Source organism: Onychostruthus taczanowskii, unplaced genomic scaffold, assembly GCF_017590055.1.
Source record: "Onychostruthus taczanowskii isolate IOZ18803 unplaced genomic scaffold, ASM1759005v1 scaffold10, whole genome shotgun sequence".
Lineage (NCBI taxonomy): Eukaryota > Metazoa > Chordata > Aves > Passeriformes > Passeridae > Onychostruthus > Onychostruthus taczanowskii.
In genome coordinates this window covers 5013283-5031028 of record NW_024496526.1, presented here as the reverse complement: position 1 = coordinate 5031028, position 17746 = coordinate 5013283, and the positions used below count along the sequence as shown (strand labels likewise).

At 39.8% G+C, this 17746-nt stretch overlaps 1 protein-coding gene across 1 annotated transcript in view; it reads left to right on the top strand.

Annotated features, from left to right (window-relative positions):
- Nucleotides 1-414: 414 nt before the first annotated feature.
- Nucleotides 415-17746, top strand: part of CNTNAP5 (contactin associated protein family member 5) — a 197340-nt gene continuing 180008 nt past the window's right edge. The window contains exons 1-4 of the mRNA XM_041405185.1: nt 415-454; nt 1423-1542; nt 3539-3649; nt 11068-11261. Coding sequence (XP_041261119.1) covers nt 415-454; nt 1423-1542; nt 3539-3649; nt 11068-11261 — 465 coding nt within the window. The remainder of the gene's footprint in view (nt 455-1422; nt 1543-3538; nt 3650-11067; nt 11262-17746) is intronic.

Genomic DNA, 17746 nt, shown 5'->3' with positions numbered 1-17746 from the left:
TTTTTTTTCTTAAAATCATTAATTAATAAAACCCAGAAAATTCAGGTTGATATATGTAAATCTTTTTCTTAATTCCAGAATTAAGATTGTTTATGAAAGTTCTAGTAACACTCATAATACTGTAAATGCTGCCAGTAACTGTTTGTTTTTCAGAAGTTGGCATGTTCAAGGTCAGCTCCCTTTTCTCAAATGCAAATCAACATCTGTATTGTTGTGTGGTTTGCATAAAACAGTTGGCTTATAGGTACAATTAGACCCTCTTTTTCATTATTTCTTTGCTAATTGTCTTGTCATAGGAGAAAACAACTGAACAACTGGCTAGTAAATGCACTTTTGTGAGTGTCCAGATGTTTTAAATGGGTCTGTGGTGTAGAATTTTTCATTGTTAACAGCAGTGTTTTTAATAGGCGTATAATGCAGTTAACTCCAAGAAGCAAAAATCCTGTCCTGACAGGTAAACATCCAAAGCAAATGGAGAAATAGGTCAGGAACTATAGGTAAGGGGCTGTAAATGTGGGAACACCTGAAATAGTGGGTTTTTTACTGTCACATCAAGTGGGGGGCATGAAGCCTCTTGAAATGTGTGTGTTGGGATTGTATGGTGGGAATCAGGATACACTGGTTTTGCTTTTGCCATGGGTCTTCTCTGATCTTGCATAAGCACAAAATTTTTCATCTCTCTCTTGTCTGCATCCATCACAAAAAGAAACATGATAATAACATTCCTTCTTGGAGAGTTTTTTAATATTGAGAGGTGTGTTTTTGGTGTTTGGTTTGTTTGCTTTTCAGTATTGCCTTCTTGTGGAAGCAGGGCCAATGGAATGACCCTCGCTGTACATGCACATCCCACCTTTTTGAACTCTGTACCCTATTTCAGCTAAGTTTTACAAAGAGACACCAGTCTCAAATGTGTGCATGTTGCGTCTCTGATGAGAGACGTATCAGAGCTGGTCTGCAAATTATCTAAATTGTTGTACATGTACAAGTTGACTGGTGCATCCCCTCAAGAACTTTGCTGGAATTTCATTTGGTGTGTAGAAACTGTGCCATATTCTGCATTGAAGGTCTGTGCATGTAGAACTCTTGGTTCAGTGCAAAGTTAGATTTGACTGAGTGAAGGGCAGAAGAGTGACTTTGCATCTTGTTAGAGTATCCATTGAAAAATAATCTTCACTTGGAGGAAATTCCTGCATGTACTCTGAGTCAATCAATCGCTATTCTCTTATCTGTTGAAAGTTAGGCTGTATTAGTCCTGGTGCTCTCAGAACTATCATCAATTTTTTAATGCTGTCCTAAATCCTGAAGCCTTAAACGTACATGTTTTTATAGTTACATATTAATTCAAGGAAGGTTTCCTAGCTTAGTTCTGCTGGTTTTTCTTTTCTTTCCTTTTTTTTTTTTTTTTTTTCCTTTCTTTTTTAGAACAAAGCAAAATAAGGATGCCAGAATTTAGTGTGGAAATGATGTTGCAGTTCTGTAGCAGCAGAGATACAGATGAATGTGCATTGGGACAGAAGCAGAGGATATGGAAATTTAGACAAAGTATCTCATAGTTACAGGAGCTAATTGTCACTTCTCAGTCTGAAGCCTCTAGAGGTCCCAGGGAAAGCCTTAAATGTGTTGCTCTGAAATGGTTTCCTCTTGCTGTGATGCTGAGATACTTGATGTCCCATAGGTATCCAGTCCTGCCTTTGGGGAACAGTGATGGACAGCTGGTTCATAGGCTGATTGATGTGCTGGGTTCCCTCGTGGCCCAGGAGCAACCACAGGGAGCTGAAGAGAGCCAACAATCTATACAGTGTTTAAAGTGAAATCTCTGCATTCAGTTATTTCCAGCCTCATGTTTTAAGTGTGGCTGAATAGTCCTGTAGTTCTGTCCACCAGAATTTTAGACTTTCTTTTGAGAAACTCAACCCCTCTGCTGGTTTTATAGAATGCATAAGTTTGGGTGAAGTCAGTGCCCCCATGAGCTCACCATTTCCAATCTTTGTTTCAATCTCTCTTCAGGTCATGAGTGACCATGAATTTAAGACCCTCAATTTACAGGTGTTTTGTTTGGGATTTTTTTAAGTCTGAATAGAACAGTTATGCCCTGATCTCATGGTACCAGGAGACTTGAAGCACTCCACTGTTTGAGATTCAAAGGGTGTAAGTCATAGAGAATCTGCTCAGGACCACAATACTTGTTTTGTTGGCTAATTATCCTCATGGCTACAACATCAGTGCAGACTTGTGCCTAATTTATCTATCTTGCAGATCTTGCTAGGCCTTTTTGCTCTTGGGAATCAAAGAGATAGGGTTTTGGACAGAAGTTTAGTTTTTGAGATCTATCATTCAATGCACTGATATAAATTGTATTGATTGCATTGATTTTCTTTCATATAGAGCTGGATTTTGATTGCAAAGGTATCTGGATTGTTTTAGAGAGTCATTGTAGAAAGGGGTGAGAAATATTTTAATGTAATCTGTCTCAATATGGGAAAGGTATCACTCAGGTTTTGAATAATCTAAATTCATGTTCATAACTATCAAGCAAGTTTTGCTTTTATTTTCTTTTGGAGCCCTTCCTTCTCCACCTCCTCCCAATCCTTGCAAACTGCATATTTACTCTCTGAGTGCAAGAATACTGTGGTGGCCTGAGATCCTGGTAACCTGCAGGCCTTTTCCAGTAATTAGGTCCATGTTTGCTCCATGGGAGATTCAATTAAAAATGAGAGGGGTTTTTATTATTATTATTCCCTACTGAAACCCCACATTATGTTCTTGAGTGTTTTTGTGACAGCATTGTAATGAGAAAATTTACTTTATTTAATTCCATCCCTGTTCCAACATTATGGGCTCAAAAATTCCATTTGAGTATTAGCATAGCCCATCTGTCTTCAGAAGCAGATGTGAAAGAAAGAGGGGAGAAACACAGAGGCTGTTCACATGGGTGAACAAAGCTAATTTGGCCCTGCACATTCGTGTGAGCTTGGGGAAGAAATGATGAAGGTGTTCAGATTGTAAGATTTTAGTGCAGCCTGAGACACCTGTGAAGCATGGGACACAATTTTACATGTTGCAAAAGCCCTCATGGCATGTTCCTGTGTGTCAGTTCCAGGCAGAAATATGAAGTTGTAACTCCTACATTACATACCTGTTCTGTGGAAAAACTGTAGTGGACACAGAACACCTGGGGTCTTCTCGAAGGGCTCCTGGGGCATTGCTGCGCACTTCCAGTGGCTTCTGCAGCAAGAGTAAACCCTCTTTAACTGCAGGCTAGACAATCAAATCTCATTTACTGAAAGGAACACATTTTCTAGTTTTTCAGGCATTCAGTGTCTTAACAGCAGCTCCCATGTGGTTGCTGTCCCACCATACTGGGACATTCTGGAGGGTTAATTTCAGTTCTCACATGTGAATTGAAGCACAAGTGTGCTGTATGTCCACTCTCTCTTTACTAAGTAGAAAAAGCACCAGCTGGAGATAGCATAAGTTGGCATATGTGTTGCTCATGTGATGACCTCTGTATGTTTTGTTTTTTTGTTTTCCTTTTTAGATAATTGTGATGATGCATTGGTATCTCCCTTACCTTCAGCTGCCCTTACCAGTTCCTCTGAGCTCTTCAGTACTCACAGTCCCAGCTTTGCAAAACTCAACAGGCGAGATGGTAAGGTTGCAGTATGAAATGCCTAAACTATTTGTTTTAATCACTTTTACAGAGAATAACTTTCTATGCTGTTTGTATGCAGTGCATTCAGAGCTGAGCTGAACAGAGCCATTAATTTGTGCTCCTGAGAGTGAACTATGTAGGAGCTATTTCCTCCTTTATTATAGGAAGTTTCTATTAATTTTGAAGATCTCCACTTGTAGAGATATCATTAAGGAAGTTCAGACAGTCTTTTTGCTTTGGATGAGTTCCCATATTTTAAGAGTTTAAAGGTCATTAGGTTTGAGACCCTATTCTAAAATGTGTTAAAGACATGCAATAGCAAGTAGGTATAAAATTCCAGTGGAATTCAATGATTACACAACCCTGCAGAAATAGTGAACGTGAAAAACAACTTTTCAGACATTTGCCGTCAAGAATCTTTGAGGTCCAGATAATGAGTTCACACACAAAGTGGAACTTTATATGTAATATAAATATCAATATGAAACATAGTACCAGAAAGAAGAATTGGCAGTATTTAGGGCATCATTTGACATCCTGTTGCAAATTCAGGTTGTCAGCTCTCATCTTACTTCCAAGTTAGAGCCTCTAAAAGTGGAAAGCCCTGTGTTATCATGTTACATATGAATTTCATTTTAGGAAACACTAGAAAGATCACTACTAGAAAAAAAAGTTTTAATTGAAAATAAATCAGAATTTTCATTCTTAAACATCCCTGAAGTGTGTTTTAATCAAACACCATTTCATAAATCTATATAAAGACAGCAAAGAGCTCTCTCTTATATGCTTGGCACTAGTGATAAGGAGTTGCTTGGCCATTAAAGAAGTGTTAGATGGGAGTTAGAATATCATATTTGAACTCCTGAACCAGAGTTCCTCAGCAAGTAAAAGGTCATATGGTTACTGCTCCACAAAAGAAAGTTGTAAACATTGAGCATTATATTTGAGTTTGCCCTGCATTTGTCTCCAGCTGCTGGCTGAGATGGTGAATAGATATGCTTATGTGACTGTGTAGATGTCTCTAATAGCTAATTTTATCTGTAGAAAAGAGGAAGATGTTCAAAATCAGTATTGCAAGTCAAGCTCTGGCTATACTCTGTATTAAAGAGATACTAACAATGTTTGAAATGATGACAGTGGTTTCAATTTAAGGTCAGAAATTGAAACAGGTCTTCGTTAACTGTCCCACAGTACTTTTGTCATGTAGCAAGGCGTAAGATATTGTCACTTTTTAGCAATCCAGTATCACATTGGCAAGGTCCATGCTGTCTTCTAGCACTAGTCATGGGAACAGAAGACAGTGTTGAAATCAAGCCCTAAGTAAGGGGGCTGTTTCAGCAAGTTTTGTTTCATGTTTTGAATGCTTATGTGATAACTGATGAGCTGAGGCCAACACAGGGACCTAGAAGCTAAACTCTACCTTGTCTAATTATTTTGCTGCCTGGACATGTGTAGGAATGTGCAGTTATAGTGCTGGCAGAGTTCATATGGGGACTTGCTGTAGTTTAACCCTCAAAAACAACGAAGACCCACACAGCTGCTTACTCCAGCATGGCCTTACCACAGCCACAGTACTTTCAGAAGTAAACCTGCTCCTGCCTTTCCCATGGCTGCAGTCCCTGCTTTGTGGTGGGCTTTGACATGCTCCAGCATGGCCTCATGCTCAGCCACAGTGCTTCAGGGACTACCTCCTCCCGTGTGCACTTACCCTTGGCCCACAGTCCCTTCAGAGGTAGCAGCTGTGGTACAGCTGTAACCACAGCCACAGGCACTTTGAGATGTGTGTGCTCTGGCATGGGCTTCTTCACAGCCACAGCCACCTGGGCTGTCCTTTTGCCACAGGGACTCACCCACAGGTCACACCCCTTTGGCTTGAGTTCACACTGGAGTTCCAGCCTGCCCAGTGCACAGGAGCAGCAGAGATGCCCTGGCCACTTGCCAGCCCAGGAGCATGGGCACTGCTCTTATCAAAATGTTCCCAGGCCCAGCAGTCAGGTGATAAGCAGTACATCAACCACCAAAAGCAAAGAGTAGCTACTAATGAGCAGTAGACTCTAATAAGCAGTAAGGGAAGCAAGCCCCGTGGCAAACACAGAAGCTGCTGATTAACAGGTGACCAGCAGTAACAGCTGTAAATTCAATCTAGTACATTCCATACAAATCTGCAATTTTCTCAAACCCTTTGAGGCCCATGTTGGGCACATGTCCTGGAAAAACCCCAGCAACTCAACCCTGCACAGCCACTCACTCCCTCTGGTGGGATGGGGCAGAGAATCACAAGAGTAAAAGTGAAGCCATCACTCAGAACTAGGGAAGTCATTGCTCTGAACATTCCTCCTCCTGCATCCCCCTGTAAGTGATGCGTGGTGCTGTATGGGATGTGATAACCCTGTGCTCAGTTGGGGTCAGCTGTCCTGGCTGTGTCCACTCCCGAATTTTGCTTACCCCTACCCTCCTCACTAGTGGTGTGGTGTGAGGAGCAGAAAAGGCCTTGACCTGTGTGTAAGCAGTTCTCAGCAATAACAGACACATCTCTGTACTGTCAACACTGTTTCCAGCACAATTAGCCCTGTTCCAGGTACTGTGAAGAGAGCTATGTCTACTCTTGCCAGAGCAGTGCCTGACCTTGAGTTGGAGGAGCAAGCAGTGGCAGGTGGTGGCTGTAGGAGCTTTCTTTTCTGTCACTTGAATGCAAATAGTAAATATCTTTACAGGAATTAATATTTCTTAACAAGGACTGGGATGTGGCTTTCTGATAGTATTGAATGTTTTGATTGAGTTGGCTTAGCTTTGCTTGTAATTGATAAGACAGTGCTGCAAGGAACAGGGTCTCTGGGTAGAGAGCCAGATGAATGTATTTGTTAATATAAATATGAATGCAACAAGTGAAGATGAATTTATAAAGCACAACCCAGTCCTTCATTGACAGAAAGTTCATCAAGTTTATTCAGTAATAGATAGCAATAAGTAAAAGGCTGTTTAAAAAAAAAAAGGCCTGCAGTAGTGGAATGTGCCATTTAAAAAACAAACACACAAAGTACCCATGAGTAAAGCTTTGTGTGAACAGCTGAAAGTGCTTAATTAAAATGCTGATAAATCTGTACTGGTAATGCTAAAGAGCTAGTATAATTCTGATAAATATGATTCTGAGGTATGAAATATATTATTTTCCCATGAGAGGAATTTATCAACTTCTTTGTATACAGTAAATAAATAATGAAAAATAATAAGAAAATTGCTACAGTATGACTGTATCACCTAAAATTTTTCAGTTCTTATTAGCTCTCAGCCTGAGTAGTCAGTATATGCAATTATGTATGAGAATATAAAGCATATATAGTGTCAAAAAGAATTTATTTTATGGCCAAGAAGTGTTTGATCTGGGCATTAAAGTAAAATTCTGCAGCAGGGAAGCACTTAGTTGCAGTGGGAAGTCCAGGAATTTTTAGTGATATATACTGTATATAAAGCCATTTGAGTTGTTTGTAAGGCAGGTAGGGTGGAAATAATAATTCCCTTTGCTTTGTAATAATCAACTACAAATAAGTGTGGGCATCCTGAGCAGCCCTGGGGAACATCAAAAAGCATTGACTGTGTAACACTGGGCTTAAATGCACTTTTTGAAACAACTGTGGCAAAATGTACAAACAGTCTGAAAAATAAACAAAAGTATTTGATCATATTTCTTAGAATCGTAAGGGTCTCCAACTGAGAAACCATCAGATCGTTTCTCTCTAAATATTTCTAACATTATGATTTGTTGCCATGGAGAATATGAACAATATATCAGATTCCTGTGGTATTGTGTCTCCACTGGGACAATATTTTCCCCATGCCATACCATGTTGAATGGCTCCTTTGAAATGATCCCCAGAAGATGTGGCATGTGTGAGCTGTGAGGAATGATGGTGTAGCACAATGTGCAGAATCCTGTTGATGCCAATGGGAACCTGGTGGGCAGAAAGGGGAAATATTGAGCATCCTGTATCTCTCGTTTTTGTGTGAGAGACAATGTGACATCTTAACACACCTAAAATGTATGCAGATCTGATGGACATAATCAAAGCCAAATTTTTGTCTGGTTTGCATTTATGCCATAGTTAATACAAGTTATTAACTTTTATTAACTATGACATAAGTAGTTAATATGTCCTCTTCAATATGTTTGTGTCCAATTGCAGGAAAAAGACGTTGGGTTATGCTTGAAGCTGTTCAGAGGACTTGATGTCCTATAAGTTGTATCTTCAGTAGCCCATGTTGTTGCCTATTAGAGCCTTCTTGTCCTTTGTCTTGGGCCTATGCTGCCAGTCCACAGCGCAAGCATCAAGGTGGGGAGAGGAGCAAAAGGCTCTAAATAGTTGCTCTGCTTTTGTTGTGCTTTTTTGCTACTTACTGAAAAAAGTACAGGATGGGTTGTTGACACACTGTCAGGAACGATGTACATAAAAGAGGTGTGCAGACACAGACTATGCTGGAAGAAATGCCAGTATCCCTTGTGCCACCTGCACTGTATGACGGAATAGATGTGGAGGGAAAAGAACATTTATTGATTTTTCACACTCACAGCAGTATTTGGTGAGGGTTTGGGATAACCACAGAAGCAAGCATGTTTGCTTTATTAGCAGAAGTGGGAAAAGCTTCAGTTCTGCCCTCAGTCATGCAGCCAATGCAGCTTTGCAGTTGCTGGGATTTTAGCTGCCATTCTTACCAGCAGCAGAATTACTGTCCACCTGTGAAAATGGTAATGGTGGAAGGTTTGGGAGAGGAGCAACACGTGGGCTTGCTTCTCCACAGGAAAAAAATACATGAAGCAGCTGCTGTTCTGTGAAGACATGGCCTGTAACTGATCTTTCTTGGAAGACCAGCTTTGGAGAGGTGATGCTACGAGCAGGTGGCAGTGCTGTGTCTGCAGTGCTTGCATCTAAAGAGTGACATTCCTAGCAGACAAATGTGCTTGTCATGTAAAGAGGGATGCAGTTCAGAGATACCATGCAATCTATGATTTTAGGGCTCAAGCTCAGCACAGATCTCCCAAATTTCTGTTCAGTGTGTATCATTTGTTTGACTTCAAAATTAGAAGCCTGTGGTGTTGTGTTCAAGCTGGAAAATAGCAGTGCGCAGTAAAGCCAAACACTTTTGTTGAAAGCATATCGCATTCCTGCCACTTCTAGCAGCAGAAGGGAGAAAGCATAAAGTAGATATTTAGTTATGATGTTTGACATACTGCCGGGAAGCATCTGTGCTAACAGGCTTGGCTTAAGAATTTATGTATAAACTAGAACATAGAAAGCAAAGTTTTTGTGTTTTTTAATGGAAAACTCACCAAATATTTTTGTTGTGTGTTATTTTCCTTCATTTAGTTGTCATTCTCTATGTTGAATGAAGGAAAGATGAAAATGCCAACTTTCTTTTAATATGTGCTGAAAACATCTAGAATAGGCTCTTTTGAGTCATGAATGGAACAACTTTGCCAGAACTTCTGAAGCAGATTTTTATATCAGTTCCTGGAATAAAACTGGGAAAAAAAAAAAAAAAGGCAGCAACTACTGTATTCAGAGTCTATTTCAGATACTGGATATTACAATCCAAAGGAAGCTTGCCCTTGGTTCATGTGTGCAATAGTCACAATTGTGTGGAGGAGAAATCTGTAGTTTGTTGTCTTTGAATACAGCTCTGTAGTTTGTACCTTAAAAACAGATAACATACTTTCTATATGGCACTTAAAATATCAAAATAAAAAAATGGTGGTGTGGGAGGTAAGCTTGTAAGGATCTTTAACAGGAGGTATTATATAAGCTGTATATAGGTATGGAGTTAAAAGAGCTATAAAGTAGTTGAAGAAGACATCAGTGATGAAATTCCTAGTATTCTCATTAGGTGTTTCATGGCATGCTCATAGGACAGAGTATTCTATTTAAGGCAGGTAAAATAATCAGTGATGATGAAGACTTCTGTTGTGATTGAAGGGGGTAAATCATGGTACTAAGAAGCAGAATGTGTTGGTTTTCCTGGAGAGTTCTTGTAGAAGAATGGAGGCTGAGTCATCCAGGGGAGCAGGAACAATACAGGTATGGAATAGATATGGTTCTGTTTCAGGAGTTCAGATAAATCCTATATTAATGAGTTGTAAATAATGACAATTCTAACACCTACTCTTAGACAAAGGGATTTAAGTTGTGAGTTGGAAAGTACAATACCATCCAGGAAAAAAAATGCTTGTAGAAGTGCAGAGTTTATGAAATTGAGTTCATTGATGGAAAGAAACCACATTTATTAATCTTTCAACTCTATTCACTTCAATAAAATTTTCATGCAGCAACTTTGAGACAGATATGTTCAGTTTTATTCCCAATGTGATTGTGTTCACTGTAGTCATACTGGAGTGCTTTTCCATACTTCATTACTAATGACAAAACAAAAAGGTGTTGGGTTGCAGAAGTAGTGGCAGCCTCAAAATTTGCAGTCTTGGTTGATGGCTTGTGTTCTTCATAGCTGCATTGTTTGCTTATTGGTGAGGCTGAATTGAACACTGGGTATATGCAGAGAATAAATGTGTGCAAGAAGCAACAAGTTAAAGGAAAATAAACATAGCTTGTAATTTTAGGGTGTAAAAGAAAGCAGGAGACCATAAAATAATATATTCCAGTCTGGAATGGTTTGCTTTTTAATCACAATCTTCCAGTTATTGTAGTGAGCAAAGTGGTAAAATGCAAGCAGTGATTGCAGTTCTGTTTCATTGTCTTGGTGTTACCACAGGCCTGTTTAACCAATGAAGGAATTCAAGGGATAGTGCAAATCTTTACTTCTAAAGGACAAACAGGAATTACAAGCTCATGTCAGAGACAGCCTGTTTTCCAGTGTGAAGGCAGTCCTTTTAGTTGTTCAATCAAATGGTTTCTAGCTTTACAACAAATTATCTGAAATGCATTTATAAGCTGTAATTAAACAATCCTTTCAATTACTTAATAGGGCTCAAATAAAAATAACCAACATTTTGCATTTCTTTCAGAACACAGCAAAAAGGAAAATATCAAAGAAAACTGCAAGTTACAAGTTCACATTCCCAGAACTGCAAGGAGGGAATAGATATGATTTTTTTTTTTTTTTTTTTTTTTTTTTTTTTTGGTGATCAAGCATGAGCCAACCTCATTGATGTTTGTACATCTGAAAAAGAATAAATTTCCTTAAAATGTCTTAGAAATTCAAAATTCCTCATGAGCTTTAGGTTAATGGAGATAACCTGATGGAAGCACACTACCATGTAGTGTATTTCCTAATACTAAAATACAAATAAACAGCCGCGTGCTCAAGTAGAGTCCTCTGTGGTGACCTGAAATAATTTAATGGTTCTTTATCAAGCATAATTTTTTGTGTGCTATCATTGTCGTCTAAATTGTCCTCATCCAATCTTTCAGGAGCTGGTGGCTGGTCCCCGCTGGAGTCCAACGAGCAGCAGTGGCTGCAGGTTGATCTGGGAGACAGAGTGGAGGTCGTGGCGGTGGCCACCCAGGGCAGGTACGGGAGCTCGGATTGGGTGACCGGCTACGCGCTGATGTTCAGCGACACCGGCCGCAACTGGAAGCAGTACAGACAGGACGACGCCGTCTGGGTAGGTCTGAACTGGCAGGGCCTTTGGCCCCAGAGCTCTCTGGTTCAAGCTCGTTTGGGTGACTGGAGAAGCAGCTCTGGTTTCACATCCGAGGAGCACTGCAGTGGTGAGGGAGCAGACCTGAGCAGCTCCGCGGGGTGTTTGATTTAAATGGGTTATGTCACCGACTGTCTGTGTAATACAAGTTTAGGCCCTCAGGAGTACATTGCATTTCAGATTATGAGGATGATCAGGGCACTTAAAATGACCTGTGTGCTTTTGTGCCTGGTTGGCTCTGATTCAGGCACACCAGGGTAAATGGGGCTAATCACCTCCGTGCTTTCTCCAGGAAAGATGAAAATTAATTCCATGCCTTATGCGTGTTTGGCCAGAACAAGAGAGATCATGCTGAGGAGGATGGGTGGTAAATTGTTCCTCAGCTGGAGAAGGCTGGAGCTGCAGCATGGGTTGTGGGATGATTTAGGAGACACACTAAAAGTGATCAAAGCTTTTCCTAATACTTTAATGCAGACTTGACCATTGCTGTGTCACAAGTTCAGTGTGTGGCTGAGCCAAGTGATGTTGGTAGGAGTGCCTGGGGGCAGCAGTGGCACCACAGGTGTGGATGGAAAAGTTTACAAGCCTTCCTTTTGTACAGAAAATGTCAGTTGTTAGTGAATGGGTAAAAAATTGTGGGATTCTCCCCATGCTATGTGGTGTAGTTCTGTGCATCAATAGCCCTGGTAGCATGAAAGTATGTGGTGTTAAAAGAATCAGATTCTTCACAGAAATAAAGGGGAGTGTGTTAAGAGTAACCAAGTACACGTATGTTTTGTCTTGGGTTAATACTCTGCTTAAATGCTGTGTCACAAAAGCAGATTTTGCTTCTAGAACATAATGACTGTGAGTGGTGGGAGCTGGGTACAGCAAGGAGCAGGGCGAAGTGCTGCTTAATTTTTCCCCAAGTGTGTGATGGCAGTGGAGATGCATGTACAATGTACAGGAAGGTGAACTTCTGTGCATCTAAAATCCATTGTATCATCACTTTGCTTTATCATGGTTTGATTCAGGGAAAGCTGATGAAATCCTTCTTCCCTTAGAAAAGCAACTTTGGTCCTCAGATGGTCATAAAATTGTCAAGTGCTTCACCTGACACTTAAAATGTTATGTTAGGCTGTGTTTGCTCTGATACTTACATATATATATATATATATATATATATATATATATATATTTATAACGTATATACATATTTTATATATATTTAAAAGCAGTGGAATTTGGACTGAATATAATGATAATTTAATCTGTCTCTTGACTTCCACCCCTGGAAATCTGAAATCCATACTGAGATATTTTTACAGATTTGGTGTCAGTTAAGTGCTTCTTTGCGTGAAAATATTATGTGGATTGTTAAAATTTTGTATTAGGACAAACTAATTTTTTATTACATGTCAAACTTTTCAGTCCTTTTCTTTCTGGAAACACTTTTTCTTTTCTAAATTTTTCTTCTTTAAGGTAAACTTCAAAAGACAACAAGTAGAATTTACCACAGCAAATCTTAATGCCCTAAGGATTCAATTTATGAGTTTCCTGTCTGGTACCTAATATTGCACATGAGAATAAGAACAAGCCTAGCAGGCATTTAACAGTGAATTAGGATTTATGAGCAACTTGGGCTCTTTTGTTTTACTAGAGTGATCAGGCATGAAGTTGATTCAGGGCAGAAACTGACACAACTTCCAAAGCCTCAGCAGACCTGGATGCTTGCTTTCTGTGGAGAGATAATTTTTGTATGTTTCTAATGGAAATCACCATAGATTACAGTGCACAGTTTTCTCTATAATTTGGGGGAAATGAATAGACTTTGAGTGTAAAAAAGGAAACAAAGGATTTGGATAATTTTCCCATTACCTTAGTTTCTGGAAGTCACACTGACCAAGTGAGCCAGTAATGTAATTCTAGTCCAGAAGAACCATTTGCTCTGTGCTCCCAGAGGGCTTGAAGGGTTTGTTAGGATGACTCACCAAAATTTCCTGGTGGAAATATCTGATCATGTAAATCCAAAGTGGGCTCATTTGACATTTCATTAGACACTTTAGTCCACCTAAACTGGCAAGTCTCATTAACCCTTAGGAGCTTGTATGCCTACCCATGGAATTAATGAAGATCAAGAATTCCTTCTGTACAATTTTTATTCTAACTGAAGAAAAAGTTGATTTTTTTTTCCTGGCACTTTTGGATTTTCTTCACTGAATTAAATTAGATCTAGAGAGTCATTCAGAGCACAAAGAGGAAAGCCAAAAAGGCTTTCAGAATCATGTATAGAATTATAATTTCAAATTGTGCAGTGTTCCTCTTTTATTGGCAGTTATCCTTTCCTTAGGGTTTTTTCCAGCTAAGAAGAAACATAGAAGTGTGCTGTCCAGCTGAATGTTAAAAGTTTTTTCAGACCCTTGGATGAAATGAGGACAAGCACAACATGGTACTTGGCCTGAACATCTGGCTCTTGTATAGCTGTAAGGGAAGTTCTGCATTGCACACCCCTAGGAAGGAACCCTTGCCCTTGACTTAAGGTAGTGGACCATTTCACAGGGCTGGGAAAGCAGCCCCCAGGGTAGCCTCCACTGTCACAATCTGTGGCAATATACACTGTACCAATCTGTCACAAGTGTGGGAGTTCCAGACTTGGGAATCTCTATCTGTGCTGGATTTGGTTCAGTGATGTTTTTTGCTCAGAAGAAATGAAAACATCCCTCAATTATCAAGACTGTTTCCAGCACAAACCCAAACCAGACCCCCATACCAATTACACTGGTGTGAAGAAAATTAACAGTTAGATGGAAAATGATTTTTTTTTTTTTTTTTTTTTTTTTTTTTTTGGGTTTTTTTTGGGGTTTTTTTTTTTTTTTTTTTTTTTGGTTTTTTTTTTTTTTTGTTTTCTTTTTTTTCCCTGGTGTGGGTGGGATGGTCTGTCAAAAGGGATTTAAGGCAGTAGTTTCCTCTGTCAGGGTGAGGCGGCAAGTTACCAGTTCTTAATTTCTACTCAAGCCAAGTCAGATTTGATCTGCATTTTGTCCCAGCCTATGTGCATGACTCATAGAGAAAGCCACTTTGTATTCCCAGTTGGTGATGCTGCAGTGCTCTCTTGGAGGAGCATGCACTGGCCCAGCCTTTCGCTGCTACATATCACTGGGCCAGTGACCACATGTGGTGGGAACAGCTGGAAGGCAGCAAGGCCTTCAGTAATCCCCAAGTAAATCTGTCCAGATGAAACTTTTCTTAATGATCCCAAGAATGCCTGATGGTCCCTGTTGCAAGTTTTCTGATGCTCTGAGGAGTTGTTGTGGGTATAAGTTTGGTCCACCCATATGGCAGAGATGTTCTGCAGTGCATCAGAGACCTGGGCGCATAAATTCTTTATTGGGCTGCCAATAAGACAGATGTTTGCACACCAGCATATATGACATATCACCAGTAAAAGTCCCTTTTTCTTTATAGAGATTACAAGGCTTATTATCCTCCTCTCCCAGCTTGCATACAGCTCCCATCAACTTCCCTGTTAATGAGGACTGCATAGACAGATCGCGGGGAGAATCAGAAAGCCTTTTAAGTTTTCACTCAGCCTGTGTTTATGATGTTAGTAAATTCTGCAGCTGGAGTTGAAGACAAGACAGATTAGCCATTTAAAACCAATTTTCCAACCCCATTTGTATTTAAATAATCTTGTTACAAAAGGACTCTCTGGTTCAGAGCAAACTCGACTTATAATTATATTTTCAATATGGATAAATCAGCTATGTGTGGACACACTAGCTATTGATTGGGAGACATAAAACATAAATCTTATTGCTTGTAACAAGTAAATGATTTTTCAGTGTTTTTAAGTGTTGAATAATTCAGCATTTGCTTTACCTGCATACACATCACATCTTGAGTCAGTCCAAATTGTGTATTTTACTGGGAAAAAAAAGTGTGGGTTGTGATACAATGCTATTTCATTTTAGATTGCAATTTTTATGCTATCTATATTGAAAAATACTTTGCAAAGCTGAAAAACACAATTATGCAGGAGGGCACAAAGGAAGGGGTGAAACAGGCATAGATGCATGCAACAAAAGGAGAAAAGATATGTTCTTTATACAAAGTTTTGAAAGGAGAAGGAGAGCTTGTGGAATTGGAGATAAAGGCAGACTTCTCTGACAGTGGCAGAGAAGGCTTTTGTATTAGAACAATGAATGTGTGCAGAAAGGCAATGAAGAGGGAAAATGGCATAGATAGAACACAGAGATCGTTCACACTCTGTGCAGTCCCATGCACATCCAGTGCACATTGAGCAGGAGTGTGCTGGTTAGTAATGGTCAGCTGGTATCAGCTGACTTGCTTGGTGAACTTTCTGATAAATCTGCTGTCCACTTCACATGGAAGGCAGAAGATGGCTCTGGGTGGGAGAGGGGCTGTGAGCCCTGACCCCAGAGCTGCATCAGAAGATCTGAAGCGCTCCTCTAGTGTTGGACCATGATCCCTTGGTCATGCAGGGAATAAGGCAGAGCTCCTCTCCTGGAGCAGTGCCCCAGTGGTGTTGTGCTTCTTGCAGGTGCAAGGATGCTGTGTGAGGCCTGGAGAGTTGGCAGGAGGCTGAGGATGCATTAGGAATATGTAATTTCCAGGGGAGCAGGAAAAGTGTTTAATAGAGGTGATAAAGATCCCTTGCATCCCCTTTCATTGGGAAACTTCTTACTTGTACGTGTGAGCTTTTGCTGAACCAGAGGCTTTTCTAATGAAGTCTAGAGGAGGGTCACCCTTAATTGGCATATAAATCTACAGGGGTGCTGTAAACTTTCCCATTCCACCCTAGCTGGATAATGACTCTGGAACTGTTTTGGTGAGTTAATTATTGTGAACATAGTTAGAATATTAATCTTCTTGTCAGATTTATAATTGTGCTAATTTATTCTAAAGCATCTTTTAGCTCCTAGTCCTAACACCCTTCAAGCAAGACCAGAGCAAATTTCCACATGTAGCAATGAGAAGTCCCACATTGTTTGCTTGGGTTAGAGAATGAGTTTTTGCTTGTCTTGTTATAATGCTTTCTGCTATACTGGTATTAAGATATATTTAAACTCTTTTATGCACAGTAATTATTGCCAGTCAAATAGGTGTTAAGCAGTAAGTATCTATGGATTATTTCCTTTTCCACCTTTGCTCTAAGAAAAGAAAAAGAAGAAACAAAAAGCCAATTGCTACTTTCAAGTAGGAATGAAGAAAGCAATTCAGTCTTGCTGCAGGGAAGCAAGGTTTTCCAGAAGTTTTCATTGCTGTGTTATTACAGATCTTGAAGAGGCAACCATTATCCCTTTGTTGTAATTAGGACTGTTCAGATTTAAGAGATTTAAGACTGCCTGATTCTGTGATGGTGTTTGGATGTTACTAATTTGTTTCTAATTCTGGTTTCACATCCTGAGCTGGCTGCAAATGTGGCCTCCTGAGCACATTCTCAGGAAATCTGTCTTTCTTGATATCACCAGGCCGTTCTTCATTGGGAGGATAATTCGAAGTGTCAGTATATCTGTTTTTTTAAGTGCAGTCCATGTGGATTTATGTCTGAATAAAATGGATGTACTTAGATTTCAAATAACCCTCTACTTTTGAGATACTGATTTAGCCTTAAGCTAAGTGAATTTTGTATGAATTCTGTAACCTTACAATGTGCTTTTATCATTGGTTAACTGTAAAGTGATATTAAGGTGGAGTCTAGATAATTTCATTATTAACATGTTATCCATCAGCAGTGTCCTCAGGAATTCTCTGTGCATGGTGTTTGGCAGCAATTCACTCTGACCCAGAAAAAATTGCAAGAAACATGGTTATTGACAGTTTGTGCGGTTCTTGCTGACTTCCCAGTCCTATGCCTTTGCAAATTGCCTGAAATGCATCTTTTCTGTAGCCATTTCACACAGGAAGGCTGAGAAATGTTCTCTAATTTCTCATTCCTACATCCCGGATATACTCCATGACCTTGTCTCTCCTCTGCTTTGTGCTAGCAGCTACAGGGTGTGACTCCATAGGATCAGCCCTAATGGATTGGAGTGGGAAGAGTGGTTGGCATGGGTCTGGTTGGTGATGTCTGGTCCTAAAACATAAGTGTTTTCCAATCATCTCCAGCAGTTTTGTCTACCACAGCCAGAAAGCTGTTGTTTCCCCTCAAGGCATCTATTAAGACAGAAAATTTTGTTTGTGGCATGCTAGGATGGTTAATGTGGAAAATAGGGGACATTGCCTTGTAGATGGTGGAGTTTAGCCAGCAACTCTTTTTTATCAGTAGACCAAGTTTCATTATTTCTGTTTGCAAATTATGTTCCATGGCATTTGAAGGCTTAAATAGGCACCTTTACAAATTCTGAATAAATATGGAACAAATAGTTATGTAATCCCTATACCTACAGAGCTCAGTGAGTTTCTTTGCAGTTGTTTGGTACATTTTTGGAACAAATGAGTTGGCTCTA